The sequence below is a fragment of the Panulirus ornatus genome, chromosome 3 (genome assembly GCF_036320965.1).
Source record: "Panulirus ornatus isolate Po-2019 chromosome 3, ASM3632096v1, whole genome shotgun sequence".
NCBI classification, from domain to species: domain Eukaryota; kingdom Metazoa; phylum Arthropoda; class Malacostraca; order Decapoda; family Palinuridae; genus Panulirus; species Panulirus ornatus.
Window position 1 is genome coordinate 28,517,613 of NC_092226.1, and position 13,954 is coordinate 28,531,566.

The window sequence follows — 13,954 nt, forward strand, 5'->3', positions numbered from 1 at the left end:
TACTCACCTTTGCATTCAAATCACCCAACACTATAACCCGGTCTCGTGCATCAAAACCACTAACACACTCATTCAGCTGCTCCCAAAACACTTGCCTCTCATGATCTTTCTTCTCATGCCCAGGTGCATATGCACCAATAATCACCCATCTCTCTCCATCAACTTTCAGTTTTACCCATATTAATCGAGAATTTACTTTCTTACATTCTATCACATACTTCCACAACTCCTGTTTCAGGAGTACTGCTACTCCTTCCCTTGCTCTTGTCCTCTCACTAACCCCTGACTTTACTCCCAAGACATTCCCAAACCACTCTTCCCCTTTACCCTTGAGCTTCGTTTCACTCAGAGCCAAAACATCCAGGTTCCTTTCCTCAAACATACTACCTATCTCTCCTTTTTTCACATCTTGGTTACATCCAGAGGAAGAAAGTTAAGAGTAAATGTGAATAAGAGCAAGGTTATTAGGTGCAGTAGGGGTAAGGGTCAAGTCAATTGGGAGGTGAGTTTGAATGGAGAAAAACTGGAGGAAGTGAAGTGTTTTAGATATCTTGGAGTGGATCTGGCAGCGGATGGAACCATGGAAGCGGAAGTGGATCATAGGGTGGGGGAGGGGGCGAAAATTCTGGGGGCCTTGAAGAATGTGTGGAAGTCGAGAACATTATCTCGGAAAGCAAAAATGGGTATGTTTGAAGGAATAGTGGTTCCAACAATGTTGTATGGTTGCGAGGCGTGGGCTATGGATAGAGTTGTGCGCAGGAGGATGGATGTGCTGGAAATGAGATGTTTGAGGACAATGTGTGGTGTGAGGTGGTTTGATCGAGTGAGTAACGTAAGGGTAAGAGAGATGTGTGGAAATAAAAAGAGTGTGGTTGAGAGAGCAGAAGAGGGTGTTTTGAAGTGGTTTGGGCACATGGAGAGGATGAGTGAGGAAAGATTGACCAAGAGGATATATGTGTCGGAGGTGGAGGGAACAAGGAGAAGAGGGAGACCAAATTGGAGGTGGAAAGATGGAGTGAAAAAGATTTTGTGTGATCGGGGCCTGAACATGCAGGAGGGTGAAAGGAGGGCAAGGAATAGAGTGAATTGGAGCGACGTGGTATACCGGGGTCGACGTGCTGTCAGTGGATTGAATCAAGGCATGTGAAGCGTCTGGGGTAAGCCATGGAAAGCTGTGTAGGTATGTATATTTGCGTGTATGGACGTATGTATATACATGTGTATGGGGGGGGTTGGGCCATTTCTTTCGTCTGTTTCCTTGCGCTACCTCGCAAACGCGGGAGACAGCGACAAAGTATAAAAAAAAAAAAAAAAAAATGTTTCAGGGGGAACGAGCTCATGTATAATTAACCTCTTAGAATTCTATGAATGGATGAGTTCCATCTTGAATAAAAGGGAATGCTGGGTGAATTGTTTGTAATTGGACTGCCAGAAACCTTTTGATGCTATACCACATGAAAGGCGGATGAAGAAAATGGATCATGCAGCTGCAATATTAGAGAAACTCCTAAGTGTATTGAAAATTATCCCAGTGGAAGGGAACAGAGAACTCATGTCATAGGAGCCTTCTCCAAATAGGTCAAGTGACCATGGAGTACCATAGGAATCTGTTTTGGGACCTTCATTCTTTTTGATTTATGTAGATAACTTTTCTGAAGGTATGGACTCTTACTTGAATATGGTTTGCAGATAATGCAAAAGTCATAAGGGAAGTGAAAAGTGAGGGGACCTAAAAGGTTCCAAAGTTAGTGTGATATATGGTTGATGAAATTCAACCCAAGCAAACTGTAAGATAGTGATGATAGGAGAAAATAAAAGATCTCAATATTATTATTATCTAGCAAGAAATAAACTTCAGGTTTCTGTGTGTGAGAAGGACTTGGGAGTTGACATTGTCTTTAACCTGTTGCCAGAGTCCCATATTAGGAGAATAGTTTAGGAAAAAACTAATGCTAGAACTATAAATTGCTTATCAGGTCCAGCCAATGCATCTAAAGAAGCTCTAAAAGCTAGCATAGAAAGTCCATTGGAGGGCCACAAAGATGGTACCAGAATTAAGGGAGTTAAGTCATAGGGAAAGGCTCAAAGCTTTAAATTTGTAGACCTTGGAAAAGAGAAGAATGAGGGGTGACTTGATCTCAACCTTTAGATTTTTAGAACAGATCATTGACAAGGACAATGAACAGATTAGTTCTTTGAGAGATGTAGGGATAGAGCAACCAGATAACCTAACATGAAATTAATTAAGAAACTTTTTAAGAGCTTGGGAAGTGAGTCAGTTGTTGTTCGCTGATGATACAGCGCTGGTGGCTGATTCATGTGAGAAACTGCAGAAGCTGGTGACTGAGTTTGGTAAAGTGTGTGGAAGAAGAAAGTTAAGAGTAAATGTGAATAAGAGCAAGGTTATTAGGTACAGTAGGGTTGAGGGTCAAGTCAATTGGGAGGTGAGTTTGAATGGAGAAAAACTGGAGGAAGTGAAGTGTTTTAGATATCTGGGAGTGGATCTGGCAGCGGATGGAACCATGGAAGCGGAAGTGGATCCTAGGGTGGGGGAGGGGGCGAAAATTCTGGGGGCCTTGAAGAATGTGTGGAAGTCGAGAACATTATCTCGGAAAGCAAAAATGGGTATGTTTGAAGGAATAGTGGTTCCAACAATGTTGTATGGTTGCGAGGCGTGGGCTATGGATAGAGTTGTGCGCAGGAGGATGGATGTGCTGGAAATGAGATGTTTGAGGACAATGTGTGGTGTGAGGTGGTTTGATCGAGTGAGTAACGTAAGGGTAAGAGAGATGTGTGGAAATAAAAAGAGCGTGGTTGAGAGAGCAGAAGAGGGTGTTTTGAAGTGGTTTGGGCACATGGAGAGAATGAGTGAGGAAAGATTGACCAAGAGGATATATGTGTCGGAGGTGGAGGGAACGAGGAGAAGAGGGAGACCAAATTGGAGGTGGAAAGATGGAGTGAAAAAGATTTTGTGTGATCGGGGCCTGAACATGCAGGAGGGTGAAAGGAGGGCAAGGAATAGAGTGAATTGGAGCGATGTGGTATACCGGGGTTGACGTGCTGTCAGTGGATTGAATCAAGGCATGTGAAGCGTCTGGGGTAAACCATGGAAAGCTGTGTAGGTATGTATATTTGCGTGTGTGGACGTATGTATATACATGTGTATGGGGGGGGGTTGGGCCATTTCTTTCGTCTGTTTCCTTGCGCTACCTCGCAAACGCGGGAGACAGCGACAAAGTATAATAATAAAATAAGATATTTAAGAAGACGTAAAGAAGTACCTTTATTGTATAAAAGTAGTGTATAAATGGAACAGAATGACTGAGGACATGGTTAATGCAGACACCATACATAAATTTGAGATGTATAATAGAAGAGAATGTTCAGGAGACTGGGCCCTATGAATGTAAAACTCCCTTCCCACAAATGCTCTTACAGTACAAACTAACAATCACACACACACACACACACACACAAAGAAAAAAGAAAACACACTCATTCATTTGTTCATTCATTCATTCTAACCTTCCTTTCAATTTGATATTAGCTATAATTGGATTTGGATAAGGGAGAATATCATGAGCAAGCAACTGTGAGAATAGCCACAAAATGGAAGCTTACAGTACAAACTAACAATTACACACACACACACACACACACACACACACACAAACACACACACACACATATGCACATGCAAACACACACACACACACACACACACACACACACACACACACACACACACACACACACACACATTCATTCATTCATTCATTCATTCATTCTTCCCTTCCAATTTGATATTATCCAGAATTGGAGTTGGATAAGGGAGAATATCATGACTAAGCAATCGTGAGAACAGCCACAAAATGGAACCTTACAGTACAAACTAACAATTACACACACACACACACTCACACACACACACACACACACACACACACACACACACACACACACACACACACACACACTCATTCATTCATTCAGTAATTCATTCTACCCTTCCTTTCAATTTGATATTAGCCAGAATTGGATTTAGATAAGGGAGAATGTCATGACCAAGCGATTGTGAGAACAGCCACAAAATGGAAGCAAGAGGAAGGGATAAAACAAGTTACACCAGAGAACAAAAGTTTGGAATTTTTGGTCGAAAATTATAGAAACAGGATTAGAGATTAATGCAGTTAGAGATAAGAGTAATGATTATCAGAAATTAATTTCAGGATCATGAGAAGTGTCATGAAGATAAGAGGAATTGAAGGAATTAAAGGATAAGATGTATAATCATGAGCACAGATCAGCATCAGTTGAGGGGTTTAATACAGTATGTAGCCAGAGGAATGAAGGTACAATGATTTATGAGTGGCAGAGATCAGGAAGTGCTATTCTAGATTCCCTAGAGGCTGATGAACAAGAGGAAATTCCTTTAACACTTGGGTAAGATTTTTTTTGTTTTGCTGGTGCAATAAGACAGAAACTTGGGAGCATTGAAACTGAGGTGCTCATAGCTCTGCAAATTTATGGTCCAATGGATGAGAACTTCAGAAAAGTGCAAAGCATACAGGATGAATGTTTATTAGCAAAAAGGAAGGTTATAGAGAAGTCAGAGGCACAGTGGTTGATGAACTGAAAATAATGGACATAGCTGCAAGGAGGGTAACCCTTAAATTAGAAGGATAAGTTAACTGGAACCCTAACAGACATAAATCTCCCTGAAGAAGGAAAGAAGAATGAGTGGTGCAATCAAGACAGAGGTATGACCAACAATAGATTTGTTTGATTTGGAGTCATCTTGCTAGGAGATACTAAGATAGGCTGAGAAACTCATAAACAGGTAAGAATTCAGAAGAGCATTCATCATTCATGATAGACCAAGGGAAGAGATGGAAGAAAAGCAAAGAATACAGTCAGAGGGCAAAAACTGGAAGATGTTCATTGAGGTTATGAAGAGGACAGACCACCATTGCCAATGCTACAAAGAGGTCAGAAATGCTAGGAAATGGTAATGGCAGACTGAAAGTTTTATGAACAAATGCTGATTGATTGGTAGTACATGGTAAAGAATGGAAACTTAAGGATCATGTAAAGGAAAATGTACCTAATAGTGTCAGAGTTGTGGAAACAAAACTTACTAAAGAAATAAGAATTTGCTTTACTGTCCAGAGTGGTACATGATATTAAGGAGGGATGGAGAAGAAAAAGAGGTGGAGGTTCAGCTCTCCTAATAAGTTATGACCTGAAGTTTCAGGAAACATTAGTGTATTCCCCATTCAGACAGTACATAATGGAAAGGGAAAATGTAGGAAAGAAGTACATAGTGGCACTGATAAAATGTAATCCAACAAAGTGAACCAGAACAAAATATACAGTGAAAACAATGAATGAACAATCAGGGTGGCACAGGAAACAGTAAGACATTCACTTCTCAGTAAAAGTAATATATTAATGATAAGGAATTTCAGTTATAAGGAGAGAGACTGGTGGGATTAGGATTCTCATGGTGACAGAAAACCATGGAGACACAAGTTAGTAGAGTATGTACAGGAAAATTTCTTAAATCAGCATGCTAGTGAACATGCTAGGATGAGAGTGACTTATTCTCCCCCATTATTGGATCTTATCTTCACCCAGACTACCATGGATATTGAAAATATCATATGATATATAACTTGGAAAAAGTAATCATGTAATGCTATAGTTTAATTTTATGGTAAAAGGAAGTTAAAAGAGCAGAGATGAGACTGGATGAGAGTGACTGATTCTCCCCCATTATTGGATCTTATCTTCACCCAGACTACCATGGATATTGAAAATATCATATGATATATAACTTGGAAAAAGTGATCATGTAATGCTATAGTTTAATTTTATGGTAAAAGGAAGTTAAAAGAGCAGAGATGAGACTGGATGAGAGTGATTGATTCTCCCCCATTATTGGATCTTATCTTCACCCAGACTACCATGGATATTGAAAGTATCATATGAAATATAACTTGGAAAAAGTGATCATGTAATGCTATAGTTTAATTTTATGGTAAATGAGGAAGTTAAAAGGGCACAGATGAGACAGGACTTAAAGAGATGTAGTTGTATAAACTGTATAGCACTTATCAATGTCTGTGGTAGCATTTTAAAGGGCAAATGTTGTACCCACCTTTAAGAAAGGAGACTGGGAAAAGGCACTCAGCTACAGACCATTCTTCTTGATTAGTGTGGTCTGTATGGCACTGGAAGAAATAATCAGAAAGCAAATGGATAACTTTCTAATGTGGGACTATTACCTTATCTTACTAAGGCAAAAGGGAAGGCTAGGTAGATGTTTTATATCTTAACTGCCAGACAGCATTTGGCCTAGTACTTCATAGGAGGCTCTAATTGGCACAGTACCTCATAGGAGGCTCTTAGTGGAATGGAACAAAGGCAGAGGAGCCTTCTCCAAATGGGTGGAGGTCACCAGTGCAGTGCCACAGGATTGTTTTGGGACCTTTACTCTTCTTGATTTATGTAAATAACTTTTCTGAAGTTATAGACTCTTACCTGAATATGTTTGCAGGTGATACAAAAATCATGAAGGAAGTGAAAAGTGAGGAGGATTGCATCAGCATGCAAGGGGACCTGATACATGGTTGATGAAATTTAAACCCAAGCAAATGTAAGAAAATGGGGATGGAATGAATTGAGAGAAGGCTTCAGTATGACTGTTATCTAGCAGGAAATGAACTTTAGGATTCTGTGCATGCAGAGGACTTACAAGTTGACATTGTCCCTAACCTATTGCCAGAATCCTATACTAGGAGAACAGTGAAGGAGACAACCTGTCTGCTAGCGAATATCAGAATAGTTTTAAAGAATATGGATCAGGAAATATTTTGCAAGTAGTTCATACCATTCATAAAGCCAAAACTAGATCATGCTTCTCATCTTTGGTGGTACTGTACTTATAAGAACAAAGTGTGACCTGATCACAGTTTTTAAAAGATCAGTGATGTGGACAATGAAGAATTCCTCATCTTTATAAAAACTACTTCCACTTGAATCACTATCACTCTATTCTGAAATGTTTGAGTTAAGTGGATCTAATATGAAACTTCTCAATGTAGCAATAGTATTTTACATATTGCAATGATGATGTTTTGGTATTTAGCATATATACATGTTATACTCCTCTGTTTTCTGTCATTGCTTTTTGCTTGCTACATCTCAAAACATGGATCCTGGGAGACTTAATTCCTCATCATGATTGATTTCAGTTTCTTTGCCAGTACATTCCAAAAAAGAAAGTATGTAGCATTGTTCTACATCAAAAAATGCAAATATTTCATCTTGTGGGATGTCGGTGAAGTTGGACAGCCTACTGCTTGGAGATGTTGGCTGTATTTTCTTCACCAAACTATATTCCCAGTTTGTTTCATTTACTATCATGCCTGTCAGATGACTATCAGAATACTATAAAAAACTGTCCAACTCTGATCTCTTGGTGACAGAACAAACACTGGTTATACCTGACTTACCAGAAACAAGCTGTGTTGAAGTTGGCAAACATGTTATTGAGGCAAATGGTCGATGAGGCAAAGCACCTCCCCTCCTCACTGCTGGCAATATCATGTTCTTCTTCCTCATACATTTATTTTTCCATATCTTTATGAAAACTACCTACACTTGGTTTAATATTATTCTCCTCAAAGATTTTCAGTCACCTGTATCTAATAAGTCCATTTATTAATTCGGGTAGTTTTATATGACTCTCATGAGGCAAAGTTGTCTTACCATATGCTTCACCATTGTGAGGGTTACTGGCAGCTCAAGCAGAAAAAATTCAGACTTAATGCATTAAATACCCTCTGAAATGCCAGTAAATGAATTCTTAATTAATTCCCATATAGCTACACGCAAACTTTTTAGAAATATGTTCCCACGTATGGGATACTTGCAATCAACTTTTGGAGGTAGCACATCCCATGTATGGGATATCAGCAGTCAGTCGATTAAGAAGTACCAGTTCAGTGTTAGGTTGCTGGTTGATAGGAATAAGCTAATCAGTGAATGCTTGCAATTTACAAAGGGTTAAAAGGCTACTTGATATCATGGAAAGTTCAGGAAACAGGGCTTCATGAGTGTAGAATTCTCTCCCAGTACTGGATGACTTTCTACAGAGGAGAAATTACTTAAGTGAGAGGCAACACGGTTTTCAGGAAAGAAGTGCACCAGGGTTCTGCTTTGGTAACATTATTTTTTTGATGTATGTGAATGACTATTCTGACTTGTCTGAAGGTACAGACTTCTACCTAAATATGTTTGCTGAGGATGCAGAAGTCATGAGGGTAGTGAAATGCAAGGAGGATTGTTCAGCATTCATGGGGACCTAAACGGACTCCAAAGTTGGTCAGATACATGTTTGATGAAATTCAGCCCAAGCAGATGTAAAGAAATGAGGATGGGACAGAGTTTCGTAGGCCTCAGTATGATAATATCTGGCAGGAAGTAAGTTTCAGGAATCTGTGTATGAGGACTTAGGAGTAAATGTCATCCCTAACTTGTTGCCAGAGTCCCACATTGGAGAACAGAAAGTGAAACATACTGTCTTCTGGCAAATATCAAAGTAGTTTTCAAATATATGGTTAAGGAAATATTTAGCAAACTTTTCATTTCCTGCATAAGGCAGAAACGATAATAAGCATCTCAGTTTTGGTCACCACACCGTAAGAAGCACATAGAGCAAATATAGAAGTTCCAGAGTAGTGTAACAAAGATGGAACCAGAATTATGAGAGCTAAGTTACAAGGAAAGGCTTTGAATTTGCCCACCTTGGAAGAGAGAAGAGTGAGGGGCAACATGATCACATTCTTTACAATTCTAAAACAGACTGATGACATGGACAGTGAATAGCTCTTCAAGGGATGTAGGGATAGAGCACCCAGAGAACATAATGTGAAGTTAAGTAAGAAACTTGTTAAAAAAAGATGGTAAGAAGTACTTTTGTAGTACAAGATAAGTGGATGAATGGAACAGAATTACTGAGGGCATGGTTGATATAAACAGCATACATTAGTTCAAGAAGCTGTGTGATAGTAGAGAATGTTCAAGAGGTGGGGGCTCGTCGAGTGTAAAACAACCTCCCTGTACAGTAGAAATAGGTAATTTCATGAAGATGAACACTCCATGCATGGCTCCTTCTTTTCCAACATTTAGAAATGAAGGAACAGGAATGGGAGGGTTTTCAGCCTCCCACTCTTGCCCCTCTTAGTTAACTCAAATAACATGCATGTAATATGTAGGAGGTATTCTTTCTCCCATCTCCTCAGGAGTGAGTCATTTGTAACTCTAAATAATTTAGTTGACTAGACAGTGTCACTTATTCTGTAACTTGATGTTATGAAGGTAGATGTTGAAGGGGTGTCTTTGTTTTTCTTTCCTTCTTTGATAAAACAATTTTCTCTTTGATTATTTGCCATGGTGTAGGGGTCACTTTGGTAATATTTTAGGACTTACCACCTGACTTTTTAAAGTGCAAAGCTTTGTGTAGACAAGAAATGAGAGCTGTTGCTCCTTCAGCCTGCTATATTTAGGCACAGGAAAGAGTTTCTTGATAAGAATTTGAAAGTTACATTGTCTCTGTGATGGAGAGCTTGCTGATATATAGGTTAAGCTTTTTGTCATGAATTCATTCATGTTACAGGTTTGGAGAGTTGCCCGTAGATTGGAGACTGGAATGGTTGGCATTAATGAGAGCCTGATTTCTGCTGCTGAAGGAGCATTTGGAGGTGTCAAGCAGTCGGGAATTGGTAGGGAAGGATCAAAGCATGGAATTGATGACTTCACTTATTTAAAATACCTGTGTATAGGTGTTAACTAAAAGATTTCTCAGCTAATATGAAATATGTCTGTTAGAGGAAATTGTGGGTGATATCAGGTAAGTTGAATGAACAGAAGCATATCCATTTAATAGTATAACCTCTCTGTAGTGAAAAATATTGTAAGAATGAAAATGCATAATTGGGTATACTGGGGGTCCCCAACTTCTTAATACAAACTGCAGAACCACATCCCTTTCATTAAGTGTTGCTTTAAATAATGTTCCTTTAATTATATTTACTTCAGAATACAATATCTTATACATTATTATAGTACAGTATAGGTATTAACTCCTAATTTTATGTATTTCTTTATCATATCTGTCTTATGAACAGATCGACTTATGAACAGGGTCCTGAAACCTTACCCTTTTGCAACCTGTGGGCCCCTTGTAACTTTTTGTTATTTGTAGGAGATCTGATGCTTGATTATGTTGATGGAATTGTGTATCTAGAATACCATTTTGTGATTTGTTAAAGCAGTGATTTAATGGATGCCTAGGTGTATGTGATTATATGGACATCCTAACACATAAAAGACTCATTATATATTACTCTACCTTGTTTTAAACTGAGTTTCAATCAATAACCTACATAGCTTACATGAGAGCATTAAACATATTTGAGGAGCATAATCCCAAATACTTGTTTATGTGTTCACATTCTTTCACAACTCTCCGAACACAAAGCAGTGAAGAGGTCCAGACAGTGATCCCTTCATATTTCATGATTTTGAAGGTTCTACAGCTCATGGAGCCTATTATGTACAAGTAGGGGAGAAGTAGAATATGAAGGGGTCCATAAGTTGTATAAAGCGTTAGATATTCAGCTTAAGTGCAGCAAATTTTGTGAGTTTAACCGATTCATTGCAGATGGGTAATTCTACGGTTTACCCCCCTGTGCAGCAGTAATTACAAAAATCAAAAATGAAGTCCATAAACATATTTGGTAATGAAGATGAATATGATTTTGGATTCTGCTGGACTTGGCTGCATTTTTGCTGTCAATGTGTGTATTTTAAAGAATATGCAGCTCTCTTCACTGCCAGATGCATGATGTAGCAGCAGGATATTCTGCCTCCACTCATAGTGAATTTTTTTTTTTTTTTTTTTTTATACTTTGTCGCTGTCTCCCGCGTTTGCGAGGTAGCGCAAGGAAACAGACGAAAGAAATGGCCCAACCCCCCCCATACACATGTATATACATACGTCCACACACGCAAATATACATACCTACACAGCTTTCCATGGTTTACCCCAGACGCTTCACATGCCTTGATTCAATCCACTGACAGCACGTCAGCCCCGGTATACCACATCGCTCCAATTCACTCTATTCCTTGCCCTCCTTTCACCCTCCTGCATGTTCAGGCCCCGATCACACAAAATCTTATTCACTCCATCTTTCCACCTCCAATTTGGTCTCCCTCTTCTCCTTGTTCCCTCCACCTCCGACACATATATCCTCTTGGTCAATCTTTCCTCACTCATCCTCTCCATGTGCCCAAACCACTTCAAAACACCCTCTTCTGCTCTCTCAACCACGCTCTTTTTATTTCCACACATCTCTCTTACCCTTACGTTACTCACTCGATCAAACCACCTCACACCACACATTGTCCTCATACATCTCATTTCCAGCACATCCATCCTCCTGAGCACAACTCTATCCATAGCCCACGCCTCGCAACCATACAACATTGTTGGAACCACTATTCCTTCAAACATACCCATTTTTGCTTTCCGAGATAATGTTCTCGACTTCCACACATTCTTCAAGGCCCCCAGAATTTTCGCCCCCTCCCCCATCCTATGATCCACTTCCGCTTCCATGGTTCCATCCGCTGCCAGATCCACTCCCAGATATCTAAAACACTTCACTTCCTCCAGTTTTTCTCCATTCAAACTCACCTCCCAATTGACTTGACCCTCAACCCTACTGTACCTAATAACCTTGCTCTTATTCACATTTACTCTTAACTTTCTTCTTCCACACACTTTACCAAACTCAGTCACCAGCTTCTGCAGTTTCACACATGAATCAGCCACCAGCGCTGTGTCATCAGCGAACAACAACTGACTCACTTCCCAAGCTCTCTCATCCCCAACAGACTTCATACTTGCCCCTCTTTCCAAAACTCTTGCATTTACCTCCCTAACAACCCCATCCATAAACAAATTAAACAACCATGGAGACATCACACACCCCTGCCGCAAACCTACATTCACTGAGAACCAATCACTTTCCTCTCTTCCTACACGTACACATGCCTTACATCCTCGATAAAAACTTTTCACTGCTTCTAACAACTTTCCTCCCACACCATATATTCTTAATACCTTCCACAGAGCATCTCTATCAACTCTATCATATGCCTTCTTCAGATCCATAAATGCTACATACAAATCCATTTGCTTTTCTAAGTATTTCTCACATACATTCTTCAAAGCAAACACCTGATCCACACATCCTCTACCACTTCTGAAACCACACTTATGATTTACTTTATGCATTCAAACAGTTTTAAGTTTGGAAGAGCATATGCCAGATGACCTTTCCACAGCACTTAACTCTCATCTGTTTATAAATCTTGAAAAGGCATAAACTAAAGGAATTTTGTGCCAGAAATCTTGTGCACTGGCTGGATTTTCTGCAACTTACCATCTAGTGAAAGTTGTGTATTGTCAATACAGTGAATAACTCACAGTTGAAGAAAGCGGCCATGAGGCCTTAGCTTTCCAAAAATCTTGGTCTCATATGTGTCATCTGTTTTTCAGTAGTCATTCATTGTTCCTTTTAATATGTGCCACAAGATCACATTGAGAAAAAGTTACGTATGATTGTTGGCTATGTTAGTCCTGTTAGCCACTCTGCAGCAAGGTGGGAATGGAGGAAATGTTTCCCTGAGATACTGATTGTATGTAGTTGCTTCCTCCTCAGTCTATTCTATTGTCTTTTCAACAAACTCTAGAAAAAATCATCCCTTTGAACAAGAGTTTTCCGCTTCTGAATTTGAGGAATGAATCACAAAATATTTTTGGCATGAATGGCATAGCCTGCCAAGCAAATACAGCTACCTGATCCATCCTCATGACTCACAAGTGTTCATTTTGCTGGCAGTGTGAATGGGTCATTAAACCTCATTTTCACTAAATGGACATTCATATGCTCATATTGCTACACTTAGTTGATCTTAGTCATATCCAGTAAGAATATCAGTATGATTAGTGGGGTCAGGATAGTGTGGTAGAGGCTTGTTGTTTTTGTAGCACCCACTCTGCCATGATAAAGTGTGAAAAAATGCCTGTATCTTATGGCAACATTATGAATGATACCATTTAGGTCTTCTTTCACCAATATTTGCCCACCAGGCTTCTGCAGTTTTGAATGGAGAAACCATGTATATACCAGCCATATTGAAGCCTTATTTTTCAGCCATATACCAGCCACAGCAAATTTCAGTGAATCAATTTCTTTCCTGCCTATTATTTTTATCCTTTTGAGACCTAGTCAGTAAAAGAGTGAGTGGATAACAATGTGAAATGAACAAGAGCAGTAACCTAGTGTATAAAAGTGCAACTCGCCAAAAGGGAATAAGATTTTTATTTTTAATGTAACTAAGAGGTAAGACTTTGTTAAAGATAAATTTTTTCTAAATGTTTCAAGGATGATTTATTGTCGTAAGCTTCACTACTGTTACTAGTATTACTTTAGAGGCAAATTTATGACCTTCAGCACAGCCTGAGTCAGGAATGTCCTTGCGTTTGCACTGGTTTGTGCATCTTACATAGGCTTAATATTTTGGGATAAAGAGAGACTAGTGTTGTCTTGTTCAGTATACTCTCTCTCAAAAAAAAGATTGCTTACATTCATTTGGGTGTCATTAAAGTCGCTGCTTGCTTATTGGAAACATGCTTTGGTAGACAGTAATAAACATGAATAGTGTCTAAATGTGAAGGAAAGGAACCTGGATGTTTTGGCTCTGAGTGAAATGAAGCTCAAGGGTAAAGGGGAAGAGTGGATTGGGAATGTCTTGGGAGTAAAGTCAGGGGTTAGTGAGAGGACAAGAGCAAGGGAAGGAGTAGCACTACTCCTGA

General features: G+C 39.4%; 1 protein-coding gene across 2 annotated transcripts in view; it reads left to right on the top strand.

The window, feature by feature from the left end:
• The window catches only part of LOC139761649 (succinate-semialdehyde dehydrogenase, mitochondrial-like), a 228,420-nt gene extending 217,992 nt beyond the window's left edge, over nt 1-10,428 (top strand). For both annotated transcript variants that reach the window (XM_071685965.1, XM_071685955.1), the window contains exon 12: nt 9,683-10,428. In XM_071685965.1, coding sequence (XP_071542066.1) covers nt 9,683-9,859 — 177 coding nt within the window. In that variant the 3' untranslated portion in view covers nt 9,860-10,428. The remainder of the gene's footprint in view (nt 1-9,682) is intronic.
• The last annotated feature ends 3,526 nt before the right edge of the window (nt 10,429-13,954 follow it).